Here is a 21,621-nt window from a genome sequence, read left to right as displayed (position 1 = left end):
ATTCAAGTAAAAACATGTTTCTTCATGTTGTCTGTGCTGAAATGAATCATGGGAAATGTAGTTCCTGATGTTTATAAACTGTTGGTTCTATAAAACTATGAATTTAAGCAAAGGAACTTGTAATTCGATATATTTTGGCAGCTCATGATATTATTGTGAGACTTTGACGATACGAAATCATGATTTTTCAGTTATTGTTACATCCCTAGTTCCAGTTAGAATTATCGAATTATCGGGGTCTTTCTGAATCTCGACAGGATGGTTTCGGTGTCACTGAAGTCCAGACATTGTCCTTCCGTCCAGTGACTTCAGGAAAGTTTCATGGTTCATCCTCTCGGTGTCACAAGTTTCTCTCACTCCAAACTTTCTTTCTGCTGCTCCATTTCCGTTTTCATTCACAGACATTTTACATTAAACTATATAAACTATTTACACATGCGGATAAAGAGTAAATTTATAAAGAGTAAATAATAAAAGTATTTATATATAATAGTAGTAATAGAAAATAGGCAAGGCAAGTTTATTTGTAGAGCACGATTGTTACACAAAGTAATTCAAAGTGCTTTACAAAATAAGAAAAACATTTAAATCATTATAAAACAAATCAAAACATAAATAATGTGGATAAAATTTTAGTTTTGGACATTTGATTTTTCAAATTTTCAGCCCAAATTCTACACATGAAATCAACACAGTCTGATCCCCCCAAACATCCTGGAGCTGATTCTTTGCTCTTAGTTCATTTCATCATTTTTATAGAAGTATCGGATCGGGACTCGGTATCGGCAGATACTCAAAATCAAATGACTCGGCTCGAAAAAAAAAAGTGATCTGGACATCCCTGATTTACTCACGACTTTGAGGAGGATTTTCAACACTTTAAGTTGAACCAATAATGGGTTGATGTCTCTCACTTTGTGTTTTTTCTCGAGTCGATCTTAAACTTTTTTGTCCGTGTTTGTCGTCGTTGGTGTGTGTGTGTGTGTCATTCTGTCTCCGCGGTAACTCCTGAACATTCCGCCGTAGAGCTGCACGTAGAACACCGTCAGCGCGATAAATCAGGGCCTCGCAAACCCCCAGTTTAAACATTAAACTCAGCCTGAGACGCCAAACGTAAAAACGACATGAAAACAAGATTTAAAAAAAGACCAAACTGTTAAAAAGGATCGATACAGGTCGGGTTCGATTCACATGAACGTGTGGATTAAACACGTGTGGACGGACTCTGGTTGGACCCTTTTGTCTGAGGATGTTTAAAGTTATTTGTGTGTTGTTGAAGCTCGTCCCTCCTCACAGCTCGTTTGTTGACCCGTTGCTATGGCGATGCTCACTGCGCCGTAGCGACACACAACAGTGAGTTTAGTCGCCAGAACAGAAATAAAACACAACAGAGTCATTATTTTTCTGCCATCAGTGACAATTCTAAAGCCGTCTGTCTCACTTTATTCAGCTTTATTTAAGTGTTAACGTCACAAAAGTAGAAAAAATAAACCAAAACCGTGTGGGTCAGACGGTCAAAAATGTATAGATTTAAAGCTCCACTGTGTAACTTTTCAGCCAACGGAAAAAAGAGATAAAAATCAGGTTTATTTTGGTCTGTATTGTCCTGGAAACATTCATCCTTCCTGTGACTGACTCTGTCCTGCTCGTCGCCATGGAGATGCTTTTCTTTAGATTAAAATGTTCCGCAGTGTAAGTCTGTGCGATTAATCGAATTCTGATCGCGATTTCGATTCTTCGAAACAATCTCCAAACTCATATAATCGAGTTGAAACGATTAAAGCTTAACCAAGTTTATTTTGGGATATTTTTGATATAATTAAGTATATTTATTTTATTTTTAAATGTAGAGATTGTAGAAGAGCTGGATATGGAGACATTTGTGTTTTTCTGCCTTATTTCTTGTTCAAAGTTTATTTTATTTTATTCAGTTTGTTTTATGCATCTCAAAACTGCTCTAAGGTTCTTTTTTGTTGCCTATATTTATTTTTGTGTCAATTATCAATAACAAAGTGTTTTTTTGAGAGAGACAAATACGGAATAAATCAAAAAAGGGTCACTAAAAATAGTTTGAATAATCGTGATTTCAATATTGACCAAAATCATCGTGATAATGATTTTTTCCATAATCGAGCGGCTCTACTAGAGTCATGAAACTGATTTCCAAACAGCGTGAGTTTTAGTTTTAGTTAAACTGTGTTCACTTTAATATTACAATTCAAACATGTGGTTCTTTAAAGTGTTCTGATTCATGAGTTGGTTTCACTTGGTGGAAACCGTGTGACCTGCAGCATTAGGATTCGTTCACTCGACAGTAGACGGGGACTTTTTTTTATTGAACCAATCGCTGCTGTTTGGTCGTGACGTTTGTAAAGCTCCAAATCCTGTAGGAAGAAGAACAAGAACGTCTTTTCCCCGAGACCAAATTCACCAAACATTCTCTTTGTTCAGACTTTAAATCCTCGATCTCGGGAATCGTTGCCAACACAGAATGTCTGTCTCTTCTCTGATTGGCTTGAGCCCGAACTCACACTTCCGGTGTTTTTGTGAATCTTCGAGTGTTTTCTGATTCCTGATCTAGTCACTGGAGAGAAATTAAACTAAGCGGAGGCACTAGGGGGCAGCAGACTGACTAACTTTAAAGCTCCAGTGTCTCACAAACTCTGAGCTTTAATCCTTTTTCTACTGTTCCTCGTCATAAACAGCTGGAGTTGTGGTTGTTTCATTCACATGTTTGAGTAACTCTTCATTATTAGGCAATGTTTATATGATGAGGGTCTGAACAGAAAACACAAAAGTGGCATTTTCACTTTTTATTTTGCGTTTAGACAAGTGTTTTCAAGAGGAAATCTGCTGCATACAGTGACGTAAAAGTGTGTGGAATTGGATTGTGTGCATGTCAGGCGGCTCGGTGGTGACGCTCGATGGTGATTTATGAGACGTAAACGTGTACACGACCTGAGCACATGTGACCAGAGTTTTGCGTCTTGGGCAGTGGAAACAGAAACACTACAGCTGAGTCTATTCAGCTTTTTCACTCTGGAGGTGGTTTCAGATTTTTGCGTTTTTAGGTCCCAAAAACTCCATCACCGTCTAAACGAAAGACACTTCCCATCAAATGTTTTGTCGTTTTTACCCACAAGTGTTCTCATGTAAACAGGACCTGAGTCTGTCTACATCTCCAAAGCTCCAAACGCTCTGTTCCACCTCGTGATGTCATGAAGTGGTAGTTTCCAAGTTCTCAGCTCCTTTTCCCTTTAGTTCAGTCGAGATCCACAACTCCAGAAAATGAACTGATCCAGATGATTCTAGTGAAGGTGTGTGGAGTTTAAAAACACAATGGAGCACTTCCTGTATCACCACATGATGACGTCACAAGGTGGAACAGAGTGTTTTCAGTTTGAGAGAAGAGCTCGTGTTAAATGTGCAGGTTTGTGAGTGAAACAAAACACAAGTGCAGTTTGTGTCTGTGACGAGGAGACGACACGAGAACAGATCAGAGGACAGAGACACGTGGGACGAAGTGTTGAGCTTCTAATTAAGGACATGTGGCGGCAGGTGCGGCAGGTGCAGCAGGTGCATCCCTCGTTACGTGAGTCTTCTGTCTCTGAAGTGTCTTTCATTTGAAGAGTCTAAAGCGTCCAGGCTCCTGTCCTGGTTTTATTTGACGACACTTCAGTGATGATTCACGAGAAGGACACAAGAGACACTGAAGGACGCAGGAGACACTGAGGGACACAGGAGACACTGAAGGACGCAGGAGACACTGAAGGACGCAGGAGACACTGAAGGACACAGGAGACACTGAAGGACACAGGAGACACTGAAGGACGCAGGAGACACTGAAGGACGCAGGAGACACTGAAGGACGCAGGAGACACTGAAGGACGCAGGAGACACTGAGAGGGACACAGGAGACACTGAAGGACGCAGGAGACACTGAGAGGGACACAGGAGACACTGAAGGACGCAGGAGAAACTGAGAGGGACACAGGAGACACTGAAGGACGCAGGAGACACTGAAGGACGCAGGAGACACTGAAGGACACAGGAGACACTGAAGGACGCAGGAGACACTGAAGGACGCAGGAGACACTGAGAGGGACACAGGAGACACTGAAGGACGCAGGAGACACTGAGAGGGACACAGGAGACACTGAAGGACACAGGAGACACTGAGAGGGACACAGGAGACACTGAAGGACGCAGGAGACACTGAGAGGGACGCAGGAGAAACTGAAGGACGCAGGAGACACTGAGAGACGCAGGAGAAACTGAAGGACGCAGGAGACACTGAGGGACGCAGGAGACACTGAGGGACGCAGGAGACACTGAGAGGGACGCAGGAGACACTGAAGGACACAGGAGACACTGAGAGGGACACAGGAGAGGCTGAGGGACACGGAAGAGACTGTCCCTCTCTCTTCATCTCTCCTCCTCTCCTCCTTCTGCTCGTCCCTCCTTCTCGTCCCTTCTGCTCCTCTGTCTTGTCCCTCCGTCCTCTTGTCCCTCTCTCCTCTTGTCCCTCCGTCCTCTCGTCCCTCTGTCCTCTCGTCCCTCTGTCCTCTCCTCTCTCCTCTCTCCTCTTGTCCCTCTGTCCTCTTGTCCCTCTTGTCCCTCTGTCCTCTCGTCCCTCCGTCCTCTCGTCCCTCTGTCCTCTCGTCCCTCCGTCCTCTTGTCTCTCTGTCCTCTTGTCTCTCCTCTCCCCTCTTGTCCCTCCGTCCTCTTGTCCCTCTCTTCTCTTGTCTCTCTGTCCTCTTGTCCCTCTGTCCTCTTGTCCCTCCGTCCTCTTGTCTCTCTGTCCTCTTGTCCCTCTGTCCTCTCGTCCCTCTGTCCTCTTGTCTCTCCTCTCTCCTCTTGTCCCTCTGTCCTCTCGTCCCTCCGTCCTCTCGTCCCTCTGTCCTCTCGTCCCTCCGTCCTCTTGTCTCTCCTCTCTCCTCTTGTCCCTCTGTCCTCTTGTCTCTCTGTCCTCTTGTCCCTCTGTCCTCTTGTCTCTCCTCTCTCCTCTTGTCCCTCTGTCCTCTCGTCCCTCTGTCCTCTTGTCTCTCCTCTCTCCTCTTGTCCCTCTGTCCTTGTCCCTCCGTCCTCTCGTCCCTCCGTCCTCTCGTCCCTCTGTCCTCTTGTCCCTCCGTCCTCTCGTCCCTCCGTCCTCTCGTCCCTCTTGTCCCTCTCCTCTTGTCCCTCTCTCCTCTTGTCCCTCCGTCCTCTCGTCCTCTCGTCCCTCTGTCCTCTCGTCCTCTCCGTCCTCTCGTCCCTCTGTCCTCTTGTCCCTCTGTCCCTCTTTGTCCCTCTGTCCTCTCGTCCCTCTCGTCCCTCTCGTCCTCTGTCCTCTCGTCCCTCTGTCTCCTCTTGTCCCTCCGTCCTCTTGTCCTCTCTCCTCTCGTCCTCTCCTCTCGTCCTCGTCCCTCGTCCTCTCGTCCTCTCGTCCTCTCTCGTCCTCCGTCTCTGTCCGTCTCTCGTCCTCTCGTCCTCTCGTCCTCTCGTCCTCGTCGTCCTCTCGTCCTCTTGTCCTCTCGTCCTCTCGTCCTCTGTCCTCTCGTCCTCCGTCCTCTCGTCCCTCTGTCCTCTTGTCCCTCTGTCCTCTCCTCTGTCCCTCTGTCCTCTGTCCCTCTGTCCCTCCGTCCTCTCGTCCTCTCGTCCTCTCGTCCCTCTGTCCTCTCGTCCCTCTCTCCTCTTGTCCTCCGTCCTCTCGTCCCTCTGTCCTCTCGTCCCTCCGTCCTCTCGTCTCTGTATAATTAAAGCTCGATAAGGTCCAGAAACGCTCTTATCTCGTTATCTCTGCATTAATTGTCCTGACGTGTCGTCTGATCTTTTTTCGTGTCACAGGAATCAGAATGGATCAGATTAGCTTCAGTGTTTTCAGATATTTGACACAATTATTAGTCTTTCGTCTTTTTAATCATGATTTTAATTTGAATGAATTATTCAGACTTTCCGATGCGTTTCAGTTTCTCTTACGACACTTTAATACAGTTTTAATTTGCAGCGGGGGCCCCTGGGTGGTCCCCCCCCCCTCCCCCCTCTGTGACCCTTTCAGAGTTCAAAGGTCAGGAGGAGCTGGGTCAAATGTGATGCTAATGTGCGTTTGTTCCTCTGTTGTTGTGGAGCCACTGTCTGACATCACAAAGTGTAACAGAGCTTTTGACATGCTCATTATTTAATCTCCTGAAGCCTGTTCCTGTGTGATCAACACTGTACATGAAATACAAACATATACATTAAAAATAAATAAATCTATATATACAGCAGCTCAGGACTTTAAAGATTCTCTCTGTTTAAACCTGGAGTCAGTTTATGTGTAAAGGAAAAAACACGGATTAGAAAAAAAAGGTGCATAATATTGGATCTTTAAACCCGATCATTTCTATAATCGATTTTCTATTATTGTCCAGTTCAGCCTATTTAACACACACACACATACATATACATACACATACATACATATACATACATACATACATACATACATACATTAGGGGTGTCAAATTATCACGTTAATTGTGATTAATTAATTACAGTCATACTTAGCACGTTATGTTTTTTAATCGCGTTAATCTTATTTTTAATCTCTAACGTTACTGTTTCTGTACGTGAGTTACCTTATTATAAAATCTGTATCAACACTTCGCTCCCGCAAAGAATTGTAATTTTCATTCTCGTTCTCGCCGCATCTGTGATAAATCTGCACGTGTGTGATCTCTGAAAACATCACGACACAAACACAGAACAGACTCACCATCAGCATCAACATCCCTCTGTCACAGAAAGAACATCTATATTCCACTGAGTCGAGTCCTTTAGTAGAAGCAGAACCACATCAGCGACACAAGAGCGTTTTTTCTTTTTTTTTTTTTCTTTTCTTCGCTTAGTTTATGCAAATGAGCCATGTGGTTTTAAGTTTTGTTTCTGTGGGAGTTGCACAAAACTGAATTAAACACATTATAATGTCAAACAGCTGATGTGGCTCTAGAGTCGTTATGTTTATATGTTGTAAAGTTGAATTTATTTATGCAGATTAGTAATAGTAATAATAATGTTGATACTTCTATAAAAACTTTAATGATAGTATGAAAATAATGTGATAATGAATTCAAATGAAAATACCTCAAGTTGAAGCTTTTCTCAGCAATTTTTAGGTGAGAGTAAAAAAGAGATTAATTAGATTAATTAATTACAGATCATAATTCATCTCTCAAGTTTTTTTTAATCGTTTGTCAACACTACATATACACACACACACACACACACACACAGGGTTTACAGAACGCTGTGATGTCATCTGTAACGTTCTTGTTTTAGGCCCTGAGGTTTCTGGGTAATAAAGTTCGGCGGCAGCGCATGTGGGGCGGGCCTAAAAAAACCAAGATGGAGGAGGCGCGAGAGCTGCTGGCGTCGCTCATCCTGACGCACGTACCGGTGAGGAAACGAGACTCATTCAGCACGACTCTGTCCGTTTAAATAAAATAACAACAGTGAATCATTTTCTCTTCAGGTCAAAGAGTTTAACTTCCGGGCCAAGTGCATCTACCTGGCGGTGATGGTGCGGCGGGTCATCCTCGCACAAGGAGACAACAAGGTGGACGACCGCGACTACTACGGCAACAAGCGCCTGGAGCTGGCTGGACAGGTGAGGTTACTACGGCAACAAGCGCCTGGAGCTGGCTGGACAGGTGAGGTTACTACGGCAACAAGCGCCTGGAGCTGGCCGGACAGGTGAGGTTACTACAGCAACAAGCGCCTGGAGACGGATAAGTGAGGTTACTACGGCAACAACCAACCGGGAGCTGGACAGGTGAGGTTACTACGGCAACAGGTATCTGGAACTGGACAGGTGAGGTTACTACGGCAACAGACACCTGGAGCCGGACAGGTGAGGTTACTACGGCAACAGACACCTGGAGCCGGACAGGTGAGGTTACTACGGCAACAGACACCTGGAGCCGGACAGGTGAGGTTACTACAGCAACAGGTGTCTCGAGCCAGACAGGTGAAACAACAGTTTAGATTTTTTGTCATTTTTCAGTTTAAGGTTTTATATCACAGAAAAGTGTTGCACATTTAGATATTTTAGTTTGTGAGTTTGTTGAGTTTATTGTTTCAAACTGAAACAACACATAACATTTCTATAATAAATAATATAATACATTCTATATTCTATAACACTTTTCTATTGGTTTAAAAGTAGATAATTTAAGATGTTGTTGCCGACATCGTTAACAGGGAGATCGTTTCCAGAGGAGAGATTTGTGTTGCCGCTTTCGTGGACACATGTTCTTTATATGAAAACCTTCGAACTTTGAGGCTCTTTTATTTATTACTTATTTATTATTTTTACTTCTGTTACCTCAGAAAACAGAACAGAACATACTGGACTGTTCATAACGGCGCTGTGTTTGGCGTGTTTAGTGTGTATTTGCCGTGTGTTTGGTGTGCGATTTGCGTGTGTTTGTCGTGTGTTTGTCATGTATTTGCCGTGTGTTTGCCGTGTGTTTGCCGTGCTTTTGGAGCGTTGGATCTGGGCTCTGGCTGCGTCTCGATCTTTCACCTGCATCTTTGTTCTGTGTGGCCTTTATAATAAGTCTCATTATTCTTGTGAGCTTTGTTTTTCTGTTTTGTTTTGTTCCTCGCCATGTTTTTAGCGCGTCTTTGTCACGAGCGAGATACGCCGCCGCCGCCGCCGCCTCTGAACCCCCCAGGCTCAGGGAGCGGGAGGATTTCTGTGCAGCCGGAGAATATAAGACAATAGAAATGTGCCTTGACTGGAGCGATTGGGCTAATCCCCCACACGGCTCTGATAATGTAATTACTGCTGTGTTAAGGCCTTTAATTTCCCCCCCACAACCTGCGCAGAGACTCAGAGCGTGAGGGGGGGGCTCAGGGACTATATTAGAACCATGGGGTGGGGAGGGGGGGGGGGTTTACACACTAACGATGCCTGAAATCTCCTCTCTCAATTATGGCTCCCTGACATTCAGCTAATTGGCCCGGCTGCACAACAGAAGCTTCGTTTCTTTATTAATTTGCGGCGGCTCCGACTGTTTGTTTGGACGAGTGCTAATGATGTATGCTAACGCTAACGCGCGCAGCCTGTATGCTAACGCGCGGCCGAGGGGGGGGGGGGCAGCGCCGGGTTATCAGAGAAACACCGTACAGAGTTATTAAACCTCAAACACACACAAAGGGAACAGATCAGTGTCACTGTACGAAAAAACTCAACACTCGATACTCAATACTCGATGTCATTCTGATCCCCCGATGAAAATAAAACCCCCATGTTCTTTAGATGACAGACTGTGATTCTCCACTTGACATGGTAGAACTTTTTTTAGTCCAGGTTTAGACCTTGGTTTAGCCCTGGTTTAGACCTTGATTTAGTCCTGGTTTAGTCCATGGGTGTACACTAGTCTCTGTGCTCTTATAGTTTTTCTGATCCAACTCCAGATCGTTCTAAACATGTTTAGGAAAGTTTCTAAAGGTTCCGCTGTCCTGTCGATACCCAATGAAAGGAGGATCTAGTTTTCGATTTTACTTCTAGTTTTGATCAGGATGTGATATGTGATTTTCAGTGCATGTTCTGTTTTTTTTTGTCGGTGTTTCTTATGGTTGATTTTTCTCGAGGTTGATGTTTCTTGTGGTTGATATTTCTCACAGTTGTAGGTGATGTTTCTCTTTGTTGGTGTTTCTCACGATTGATGTTTCTCGTGGTTGATGTTTTTCGTAGTTGTTTCTCGTGGTTGACGTCTCTCGTGGTTGGTGTTTCTCGTGGTTGACGTCTCTCGTGGTTGGTGTTTCTCGTGGTTGATGTTTTTCGTAGTTGATTCTCGTGGTTGATGTTTCTCGTGGTTGACGTCTCTTGTGGTTGGTGTTTCTCGTGGTTGACGTCTCTCGTGGTTGACGTCTCTCGTGGTTGACGTCTCTCGTGGTTGGTGTTTCACGTGGTTGGTGTTTCTCGTGGTTGATGTCTCTCGCGGTTGGTGTTTCTCGTAGTTGATGTTTCTTGTGGTTGATGTTTCTTGTGGTTGTTTGCAGCTCCTCTCTCTGCTGTTTGAAGACCTGTTCAAAAAGTTTAACTCGGAGCTGAAGAAGATCGCGGATCAGATCATCCCCAAACAGAGAGCGGCTCAGTTTGATGTCGTCAAACACATGCGCCAGGACCAGATCACCAATGGCATGGTGAACGCCATCTCCACCGTAAGTGCCCATAGGAGGACACACCCTGTATATATCTCTAATTTAGCAGAACATCAGAAGATTAACTGAAGGTGAACAGAAGGTGTAATAAAAGCGTAATGAAGGTGAACGGAAATGGTAATGGAAGGTGTAATGAAGTTGTAATGGAAATAAAAACGGAAGGAGTGATGGAGGTGTAACGGAAGGTGTAACGGAAGAAGTAATGAAGGTGTAACGGAAGACTTAAAGGAAGGTGTGACGGAAGAAGTAATGAAAGTGTAACAAAAGGCTTAACGTAAGGTGTAATGGAAGGCGTAATGAACGTGTAAAGGAAGGCATAACAGAAGGTGTAACGGAAGAAGTAATGAAGGCGTAACGGAAGGCGTAAGAGAAGGTGTAACGGAAGTTGTAATGAACGTGTAACAGAAGGAGTAACGGAAAGTGTAATGAAGGTGTAACGGAAGTCGTAATGAACATGTAACGGAAGAAGTAATGAACGTGTAACGGAAGGCTTAACAGAAGGTGTAACGGAAGGTGTACTCAAGGTGTAACAGAAGGTGTACTCAAGGTGTAACAGAAGGTATAATGGAAGGAGTAATGGAAAGTGTAATGAAGGTTAACAGAAGGTGTAATGAAGGCTTAAAGAAGGTGAACTGAAGGCGAACTGAATGTGAACTGCTCTGTGGTCCACAGGGAAACTGGTCTCTGAAGAGGTTTAAGATGGACCGTCAGGGCGTGACCCAGGTCCTGTCTCGTCTCTCATACATCTCCGCTCTGGGCATGATGACCAGGATCTCCTCCCAGTTTGAGAAGACCAGGAAGGTCAGCGGCCCACGCTCCCTGCAGCCATCACAGTGGGGCATGCTGTGCCCCTCGGACACGCCTGAAGGAGAGGTGAGGGCTGTGAGCACGACAACACACTCACATGCCAACACATGCCCACACACTCACACGACAACATGACAACACTCTAGCCCTTACATGAACACTACACTAACCCTAACTCTCCGGACGAGCGTTACAGTCACATTTGTTTTATAAAATAGGATTCTGTTCAGAGTTCATATTAAACGTGTCCAGAAGAATTGACAAAAATCTGAATTAAACAAATTCAAGAAACACAGAGAACAGGTTTGTGCAGAAAAAAACTGCAACTTCTCAGAATCGGACTCTTCAAACATTTCAGCTTTGTGTTATTTGCTGTGTTCAGTCAAACCTTGACTCAGTTTGTGGCGTCTTTAATAACTCTTGTTCTGCTTGGTTCTTCAGGCCTGTGGTTTGGTGAAGAACTTGGCCTTGATGACTCACATCACCACAGACATGGAGGACGGCCCCATCATCAAACTGGCCTTCAACCTGGGAGTAGAAGACGTGAACCTCCTGTGTGGAGAAGAGCTGTCGTACCCCAGCGTCTTCCTCGTCTTTCTCAATGGTAAAACCGTCGTTCAGGTTGTGTTATTTTGCATGAGGCTGTACATCTGTTCTCCTCCAGAGAAGTCTCCATTGAAATGAAAATAATTCCCACTAAAGTCCCTGTGACAGTTGGACTCTAATTTTACTAAAACACAGTGAAGATAATTATCTTTAAGATTTCATTAAATATTTTACTATTTTTTCCTCAACTGGCATTTTTTAGGTTTCATCACACTCGGGAACTTCATCATTGTTACCATAGCAACCATGTGGTACACTGGGCCCAGACTCCTCTAATGTCAGAGATTAATATTATCTAATTACAAGAAAACAATTAATTATTTATTGTGTTGAAATCACAGAAAAATATATAGTGTCAGAAAAATGTGTGTGTGTTTTGGTTTTTTTTTTGGCAGAATTCTCCCAGTGTGATGTCACCAGTGTGGGACTTTCTAAAATAGAACTCTTTTCTTCCTGTTATCATGTTTTTCAACTTTCCTTCACAATTTTTTTCTTGATTTGTGTAAAACTGTAATTTATATTTACAGCAGGTTTTATTCCTCCAGATAAAACTGAGATAATCATCAAAACATGTTACTCACTTTAAGAGCATTTAGAGGCAAAAATGGCCGTGGCGCAAGATACAACAATATTAAACTATATTAAACTATATTAAGATATATTAAGCAATGGCATCAATGTTAAACTATATGAGTCTATATTACACTATATTAAACCATATTAAAGTGTAACCTGGCCCAGTTTACCAAACAAACAGCACATGGCAGCGCTGTGACTGTGGACTTCAGATCAGAGGGTCTAATCCTGAGCTTTTTAAAACCGTCGCATGTGAACATGAAACATTAGTTCAGTGTTTTGCTGCTCAGCTGATAAGTCGTTCATTTGGTGTCGTATTATTTTAGAGTCAGACGTTGGTCCTTAATTACTGTGTGTTTGTGTCGTGTGATAACGTCACAGTTTATGAACTGTCATAGGTTTAATTAGTCTGAACCAGCGGGAGGTAAACCCACAGAGAGGGTGAGCGCGCACGAGAGACGCGCACGAGACACAGGGACATTTGTTTTTCTGGATATGAGCTCTGTGATTATACACACACATGCACACACACACACCTGTCTGACCTGTGTTTTTCTGTAGGTAATACAGATGGTCTTTTTTCTCACCTGTGTCTCACCTGTGTTTTTGTGTAGGTAATATTCTGGGCGTGATCAGAGACCATCAGAAGTTGGTGAACACCTTCAGACTGATGCGGAGGGCGGGTTTTATAAACGAGTTTGTGTCGATCTCCACGAACACGAGCGACCGCTGTGTTTACATTTCCTCTGACGGAGGACGACTCTGCAGGTCCAGAACCTCACCTTCTCATCTGGATTCTGTTTATTAAAGATGCACTGTGTAACTTTTCTAGTGTTTTTAGCTCACTTGGAATGTTCCACAGTCACTCTGTCTCACATTTACTCATTTATTTTTTATTGCAAATAATAAATAATAAATAATAATAAAAATCCGTTCTTACTGTGAACAGGGACTCCTCTCCACAGATCTGACCTGTAACTCGGCCAGACTGGCATCACCTGCTTGTCTCCATGGAGATCAGTTTAATGCCATACTGTGAAACATTCAAGACAAAACTGTGAACCTCCAGAAAAGTTCCACAGAGCGTCTTTAAATGGACTGTTTTGTTTGATCTTAGTTAATAAAGATTATTATTATTGTATTTTAGTAGTAGTAATAATTGTTGTTATTATTATTATTATTTTAATCATAAAGTGTTGTAATATTATAATAATATGAAAGTGCTGGTTTTGTCCAGGCCGTACATCATCGTTAAAAAAGGACAGCCCATGGTGAAGACCAAACACATGGAGGACCTGTCTCAAGGATACAGGTGAGTGTCCTCAAGGATACAGGTGAGTGTCCTCAAGGATACAGGTGAGTGTCCTCAAGGATACAGGTGAGTGTGTCCTATAGGGGAGTTTCACACGTGTCCTTTTTAAATACTGTTCACTGGAGCACTTCCTGTTTCTGTGAAGGACGTTTGAGGACTTCCTGCACGAGGGTCTGGTCGAGTATCTGGACGTGAATGAGGAGAACGACTGTCAGATCGCCGTGTACGAACGAATGATTCACAAGTGAGTCTTCACTATTAAACTCTTACATGTAGGATTATTTTACAGTTTGGTCTTCGTAACTGCAGTACTGTACTAAAATACTGCAGGACTGTACTAAAATACTGCAGTACTGTACTAAAATACTGCAGGACTGTACTAAAATACTGCAGAACTGTACTAAAATACAGTTACAGAGTATTTTCATTTACATGTTTTTATTGTTTAAAATGAGCATGTGACAGTTTTTAATCTAATATTTATAACTCTGCATCAGAATATTGTTGAATAATAAATAAATAAGTAAATACTGGAGAGTGGGTGGAGATGGGGGGTGGGTGAAAACGGACATTTTCTGAGCCTTATGCATTATAATTGACAAGCATAATATCAAACATGCATAAGTCAATCACAATATATCTGTGACTGGGGTTCGGGTTCGCTGATCTGAGGGATAATCGATATTTTTATTATTGCAGAGACACGACGCACTTGGAGATCGAACCCTTCACTTTACTGGGCGTCTGTGCCGGTCTGATCCCGTACCCACACCACAACCAGTCTCCCAGGAACACGTACCAGTGCGCTATGGGCAAACAGGCCATGGGTACGTCAACCACACACACACGCCGCGTTTGTACACAACGGATTTTTCTGATTATAAGTCGCTCAAGAGTGTAAGTCACACCAGCCAAAACATGCATAATGAAGAAGATAAAAACAGAACAACAGACTGTTAACGTCACATATTTCACAGTTCTTCAGATAAACTAAAAACAACAGAACAGAACAAGTTTAACCAAACTCTCCATCTCACTCCAAATCACTAAATCCATTCAGTTCTTCATCCTCGGTGTCACTTCTGAACAACTCGGCCTCGGCCTCGACCTCCGGAGGGAAACAGAGCGACGCAAACTCTTCTGTGTCGCTGTCGTCTGTCTTCGTGTTTGTAACACAAACATACACACCTGTAACACACACCTGAAACGCACACATACACCTGTAACGCACTTGTAACACAAACATGCACACATACACCTGTAACACTCCTGTAACACAAACATACACACCTGTAACACAAACATACACACCTGTAACACACACAAAACACACTTGTAACACACACAAACACACTTGTACACATGTAAAACACCTGTAACACAAACATACACATACACACCTGAAACACACCTGAAACGCACACATACACCTGTAACACACCAGTAACACACACATACACACCTGTAACACTCCTGTAACGCAAACGTACACCTGTAACACTCATGTAACGCAAACATACACACACACACACACACACTGTAACACAAACATACACAGCTGTAACACACACCTGAAACACACACAAACACACTTGTACACATGTAAAACACATGTAACACACACACCTGTAACACACACAAACACACTTGTACACATGTAAAACACATGTAACACACACAAACCTGAAACACACCTGAAACGCACATATACACACCTGTAACACAAACATACACACCTGTTACACTCCTGTAACACAAACATACATACCTTTAACACACACATACACGCCTGTAACACACACACACACACACACACACACTTGTACACATGTAAAACACCTGTAACACACACACACACCTGTAACACACCTGTAACAGCGTCTCATGTGTTTTGTAAAAATACCATTTGAATAGTTTTCATGGTTTGTTGAATCCAGAGTTAAAGGAGCTCGTGTTCGCCCCCTGTAGGCACGATCGGGTACAACCAGAGGAATCGTATCGACACACTCATGTACCTGCTGGCGTATCCCATGAAGCCCATGGTCAAAACCAAAACCATCGAGCTCATAGACTTCGAGAAGCTGCCCGCCGGCCAGAACGCCACTGTGGCCGTCATGAGCTACAGCGGCTACGACATCGAAGACGCTCTGGTCCTCAACAAGGCCTCACTGGACAGAGGTGAGATCATGTGACTCTGAGAAGGGGGCGGAGTTTGTGTGACTGACACTTTATGCTTCATATATGTGTAAGGGCTCAGCCTATGCACATAAAACCACTGTAAATGAATATACACTGTAAATGTGAAACACAAACTAGCACAGAGTCGCTCAGTGGGTCGAGCGTTTGCTCTTATTCAAAGGTTGGAGGTTTGAATCTTTAGGCAAGACACTGAACCCCCTCCCCGTGTGTGTGTGCGTGTGCGCGTGTGTGTGTGAAGCGCTTTGAGCCTTAAAGGTGGAAAAACTCTATAAAAATGTGACTCTGACCAGTGTCTTTTCTGTTATTATAAAAAAAACAAAAGTGAAACATTTTCAGCTTCAGAAAGTGGTTCCATTCTTCAACTCCAGAGACGTTTCAGGTGAAAGGAGTCCGATCTACAGAGTTCTACAGAGTTCTACAGAGTTCTACAGAGTTCTACAGAGTTCTACAGAGTTCTACAGAGTTCTACAGAGTTCTACAGACTAGGGCAGTGGGTCGATCTGGGCACTTGGAGACATATCGTCCTAAATCTTGCTGATCTGGGCCGATAGTCCACGTGGGCAGGTTATACCTCGTTATAAATCTCAGACTCTCTATATCAGGGGTCTCCAACCTTTTTCCTTCTGTGAGCTACTTTTTGTAAAACAAAAATGCCAGAGAGCTGCTCATTTTTGGGGTCACCAGAAATGTATAAAATATAAGCACCATAGTACGCCGAAGATTAGGTAGAGTTTGATGTCTATAAAACACAACCCGTTATCCAGTTATCAGTGCACACACTTAGGCATAAAAATTATACATTTACAAAGGAAATAGGAATTTAATCAATCAAATCTGAGTTATTCAGCCCAGTATATATAATTCAGAAATCTCTTGGCGAGCTACATGGAAGGAGGTGGAGAGATACTGGTAACTCCCGAGCCACATTTAATCCAATTTACGGAGATAAATGTCCTGTATTTATGTCAATATTTATCTGCGGAGTAATTTGTCTGTGTCGCTGAACTGTCCACACACACACACACACACTGCTGCGGCAACATGCTGGATTATATTTACAGACGATCTTTTTGAGTCAGGACATTTATTAGTGCAGCCTTGTGATCTGAGAGGAGCCTGTATGAGGGTTTTGGTTCTTTCTCGTTGTTTAGCTGCTGTAGCTCCACATAAACAGTTTGTTTTCTGACATTGTTCTAGTGCAGGGGTGTCAAACTCATTTTGGTCCGGGGGCCGTATCCAACATACTTTGATCCCAAAGTGTCCGGATCAGAAGACTCATGTCATATAAACCCCAAAAATAACAATAAGTTCAAATATTTGTGCAGAGAAACACAAATCTATTACAGAATTTTTTTTTAAAATTTACATTACATTAACTTATATGTAAATAGGAATAAGTTCATTTTTCTTGTAAAATCCTGCACTCGGCTCCACTTTTCTCATGTTGGACATTTTTCTGATGAGGGTGTCACGGTCAACAGTCAAAACGATCGTCCTTTAAGAGCGTTTGGAAAGAGACAAGTCTTCATTTGTGCTGCTCTGGTGGGAGGGGCCACGTACAGAGACGCTGGAGACGCTGCTGTGATAAACACCACAGAAAATTAACAATATTTTAATAGAAAATATCATTAAAATATTTTAGTAGAAAATCAGCCGAGGGCCAGATTAAAGGTCTTGGAGGGCCGGATCTGGCCCCCGGGCCGTATGTTTGACACCTGTGTTCTAGTGTAAAGTGACACTAGTGTCTGCACATGTAACTGGACCTGCACTGATGTGTACATGAGACGTGTGAATGATCCACATTTACGCGTACAGTTAATTACTGTGACATGCTCGTGTTTACTGATAAAGGCTGATATTGGTTGTTTATACTTTCTGTACAGGTCAGAATGTGATGCAAAAATGCCATTAGTTCGACCCACTGTCTTTAAATATGATGTAAAGATGCAGAATAACAGGAAATGTCACGTAAACAAACTTAATTTAAAATCCAGCAGAGCCAAACCGAAGTTTTATTGTGAACTTTTACATCATTAAATATATCGGCTGTCGGCTCCTCCAACTCTGGTTTTATCTGAATCATATCAGCCGCAAAAAAAAACATATCTGTCAGGCCCTAAAACAGACCACTGCCCTCTGTCTTAAATTCTGTTTCATTTGTGTTTTGCAAGTTTAAATCTTGTTATATTTGTGTTTCCCCTCAGGCTTCGGCCGGTGTCTCGTGTATAAAAATACCAAATGCACTTTGAGACGTTACACAAACCAAACCTTTGATAAAGTGATGGGCCCGATGCTCGACGCCGCCACCCGGAAACCCATCTGGAGGCACAACATCCTGGACGCCGACGGCATCTGCTCCCCCGGTGAGACGCTCCTCCTCCAATGAGAAGCTCCTCCCCCAAAGAGATGCTCCTCCCCCGAGCTTCTGTACCCAGAGGACGTGTTTGCGTTTCTGTATCTGTGTTTATATTTATATTTTTTTGAAATGTGGTGGTCTCCGGTGAAAGTTTGTCCTCTTCACATCCAGAGCCGTTCAAACTGTATTCTCGCTCCTGCTGTGTGTTTAAAACAGTTTAAAACCAGGGTCCCCAACCCCCGGGCCACGGATCCGTAACCAGCCCGTGAAAGAGCAACCCTCCCCTCCATATGCATCTCTAAACCAGGTCTAAACCAGGTCTAAACCAGGTCTAAACCAGGTCTAAACCAGGTCTAAACCAGGTCTAAACCAGGTCTAAACCAGGTCTAAACCAGGTCTTATCCACCGCAGCCCCCAGTCCACAAAATATTGTCAGACATAAAACCGTCCGTGGTCCTAAAAAAGTCGGGGGCCTCTGGTCCAAACAGCTTAACTCAGACTTTTACATCAGTGAATGTCAGAGTTTATTTCTACACTTTGTTTCTTGCTGAAGCTGAAGATTCTGTTCTGTTCTGTTCTGTTCTGTTCTGTTCTCTTCTGTTCTGTTCTGTTCTGTTCTGTTCTGTTCTGTTCTCTTCTGTTCTCTTCTGTTCTCTTCTGTTCTGTTCTGTTCTGTTCTCTTCTGTTCTCTTCTGTTCTCTTCTCATGTTCCAGGTGAGAAAGTAGAAAACAAACAGGTGTTGGTGAACAAGTCGATGCCAACTGTGACCCAGACACCACTGGAGGGCAGCACCCAACCCGGACAGCCCCAGTACAGAGACGTGCCCATCAGGTAAACACACACACACACACTGTACACACACACACACTGTACACACACACACACACACATGTACACACACTGTACACACCTGTACACACACACACACTGTACACACACACACACACACTGTACACACACACCTGTACACACACACACACACACACACACTGTACACACACACAACTGTACACACACACACACACACTGTACACACACACCACACACATGTACACACACACACACTGTACACACACACTGTACACACACACACACACACACCTGTACACACACACACACACTGTACACACACACACACACACACACACACACTGTACACACACACACACACTGTACACACACACACACACTGTACACACACACACACTGTACACACACACACACACACACCTGTACACACACCTGTACACACACACACACACTGTACACACACCTGTACACACACTGTACACACACTGTACACACACCCACACACACACACACACTGTACACACCACACACACACACACTGTACACACACCACACACACCACACACCTGTACACACACTGTACACACACACACACTGTACACACACCCACACACACACACACACTGTACACACACCCACACACACACTGTACACACACACACACACCTGTACACACACCTGTACACACACACACACACACCTGTACACACACACTGTACACACACCACACACACACACACACCTGTACACACACACACACATGTACACACACACTGTACACACACACACACACACACTGTACACACACTGTACACACACACACACACACACACACACACACACATGTACACACACTGTACACACACACACACACCTGTACACACACACACACACACACACACACACACACTGTACACACACCACACACACACACACTGTACACACACACACACACACACACTGTACACACACACACACACACCTGTACACACACACACACACACACACACACACACACTGTACACACACCTGTACACACACCACACACACACACTGTACACACACACACACACACACACACACACATGTACACACACACACTGTACACACACACACACACACTGTACACACACACACACTGTACACACACACACACACACACTGTACACACACCGTACACACACACACACACTGTACACACACACACTGTACACACACACACACCTGTACACACACCTGCACACGGGTCCAGAACTCGGGTCTAATCGTCTAAACTCTTGTTCAGTTACAAAGGGTCCACAGACTCGTACATTGAGAAAGTGATGATCTCGTCCAACGCTGAAGACGCCTTCCTCATCAAGATCCTCCTCCGACAAACCAGAAGACCTGAGATCGGAGACAAGTTCAGCAGCAGACACGGGCAGAAAGGTGAGAACTTTACTCTCCGGTACAGACTGTAGACCCCACCCACTGAGAGTGTGTTTGGTCCTGGTCCTGGTCCTCGACTGGGCCTGGGCCTGGTCCTGGTTCTGGTCTTGGTCCTGGTATCTGAGCAGACACTAATATTATTTTAATTCCTTTAAACACAAATGGTGAATAGGAAACAATGATCCGAACGTGTTTTGTATCTTAAACTCGTCTGAGGGGTTTTGGTCGACTTCTCGTCTTTTTCTCGTCTCAGTTTTTTCTCAGGGTTATCGAAGTGCAGAGACGAGCTTGTACCTGTGTGCTGCACTTTTACAGTTTCCTGGGGTCAGGAGTTTGTCTTCACTTTGGCTACGTTCAGACTGCAGGGCTTAAACGCTCAATTCCGATTTTTTGGTGAAATCCGATGTTTTTTCGAGGTCGTTCACATTTCCAGTTAAATGTGACTTGTATGTGACTCCAGTGTGAACATTAAACGGTCCAAAAGTGTCCCACATGTGACACTGGAGACACGACGACGTCAACCGCAGCGAGCGTCTCTGTGTTTACACAAGTTGAACAAACATGGACGCAGCATCGAGCACCTGGAGATTTTAAAGTTCCTCTCGTACCGGAGCCACAACATGAACAACTGACTTGTTTTAAGGAGGAGATTGAGAAGGAGAAGGACCAGGTTTTTGGTGGTGGTGTTTTTGTGGTGAGTGGAGATGTGCTTCACTTCAGTCACATGGATCATGAACAGTTTTCTCTACTTCAGTGCAGAATAGTGACGTTTGTGTCTTGTTGATGACGTGTAGGTGGATGAATGTGACCTGACCGTTCACACTCAAGTCACATGTTAAAGATCAGATATGGATCAGTTTCAGGAGCACAGATCCAAGTGTCCTGGCTAGGGACGGGCATTCGATGAAATTTTCTTAATCGATTGTCGGAAGAATTAACGATCGATTAATCATTTACGTTTTTTTACGATCATCATTATTATTACTATCTGCACTAATCTGCATAAATAAATTCAACTTTACGACATATAAACATAACGACTCTAGATCCACATCAGCTGTTTGACATTATAATGTGTTTAATTCAGTTTTGTTCAAATCTCACAGAAACAAAACTTAAAACCACATCACTAATTTACATAAACTAAGTGAAGATAAAACTCCAGCTCTTGTGTCGCTGATGTGGTTCAACTTGTGTTGGATTAAAAGACATGACTCAGGTGAATACAGGTCAGTGTGACCAGATTTGTGTTTGTCAAAACCAGGACAGCGTACGGGGGGAGGGGGCGGGGCCTCGTCATCCACATTGAGCGACTCTCACCTGGAAAAACTTTTT

General features: G+C 43.7%; 1 protein-coding gene across 1 annotated transcript in view; it reads left to right on the top strand.

The window, feature by feature from the left end:
• Window positions 1-20,952, top strand: part of LOC110163805 (polymerase (RNA) III (DNA directed) polypeptide B) — a 26,974-nt gene extending 6,022 nt beyond the window's left edge. Inside the window, exons 11-23 of the mRNA XM_055155225.1 lie at window positions 7,300-7,416; window positions 7,493-7,627; window positions 10,030-10,191; window positions 10,864-11,064; window positions 11,440-11,602; window positions 12,795-12,948; window positions 13,418-13,492; window positions 13,638-13,736; window positions 14,192-14,319; window positions 15,461-15,670; window positions 17,896-18,054; window positions 18,762-18,879; window positions 20,144-20,952. Of these exons, the coding sequence (XP_055011200.1) occupies window positions 7,300-7,416; window positions 7,493-7,627; window positions 10,030-10,191; window positions 10,864-11,064; window positions 11,440-11,602; window positions 12,795-12,948; window positions 13,418-13,492; window positions 13,638-13,736; window positions 14,192-14,319; window positions 15,461-15,670; window positions 17,896-18,054; window positions 18,762-18,879; window positions 20,144-20,318 (1,896 nt within the window). The 3' untranslated portion in view covers window positions 20,319-20,952. The remainder of the gene's footprint in view (window positions 1-7,299; window positions 7,417-7,492; window positions 7,628-10,029; window positions 10,192-10,863; window positions 11,065-11,439; window positions 11,603-12,794; window positions 12,949-13,417; window positions 13,493-13,637; window positions 13,737-14,191; window positions 14,320-15,460; window positions 15,671-17,895; window positions 18,055-18,761; window positions 18,880-20,143) is intronic.
• Window positions 20,953-21,621: the final 669 nt, after the last annotated feature.

The sequence above is a fragment of the Boleophthalmus pectinirostris genome, unplaced genomic scaffold, assembly GCF_026225935.1.
Source record: "Boleophthalmus pectinirostris isolate CB_2022bp ecotype Guang Dong unplaced genomic scaffold, ASM2622593v1 HiC_scaffold_2, whole genome shotgun sequence".
Lineage (NCBI taxonomy): Eukaryota > Metazoa > Chordata > Actinopteri > Gobiiformes > Gobiidae > Boleophthalmus > Boleophthalmus pectinirostris.
The sequence above is the reverse complement of the archived record's forward strand: the minus strand, read 5'-3'. Positions and strand labels throughout refer to the sequence as shown.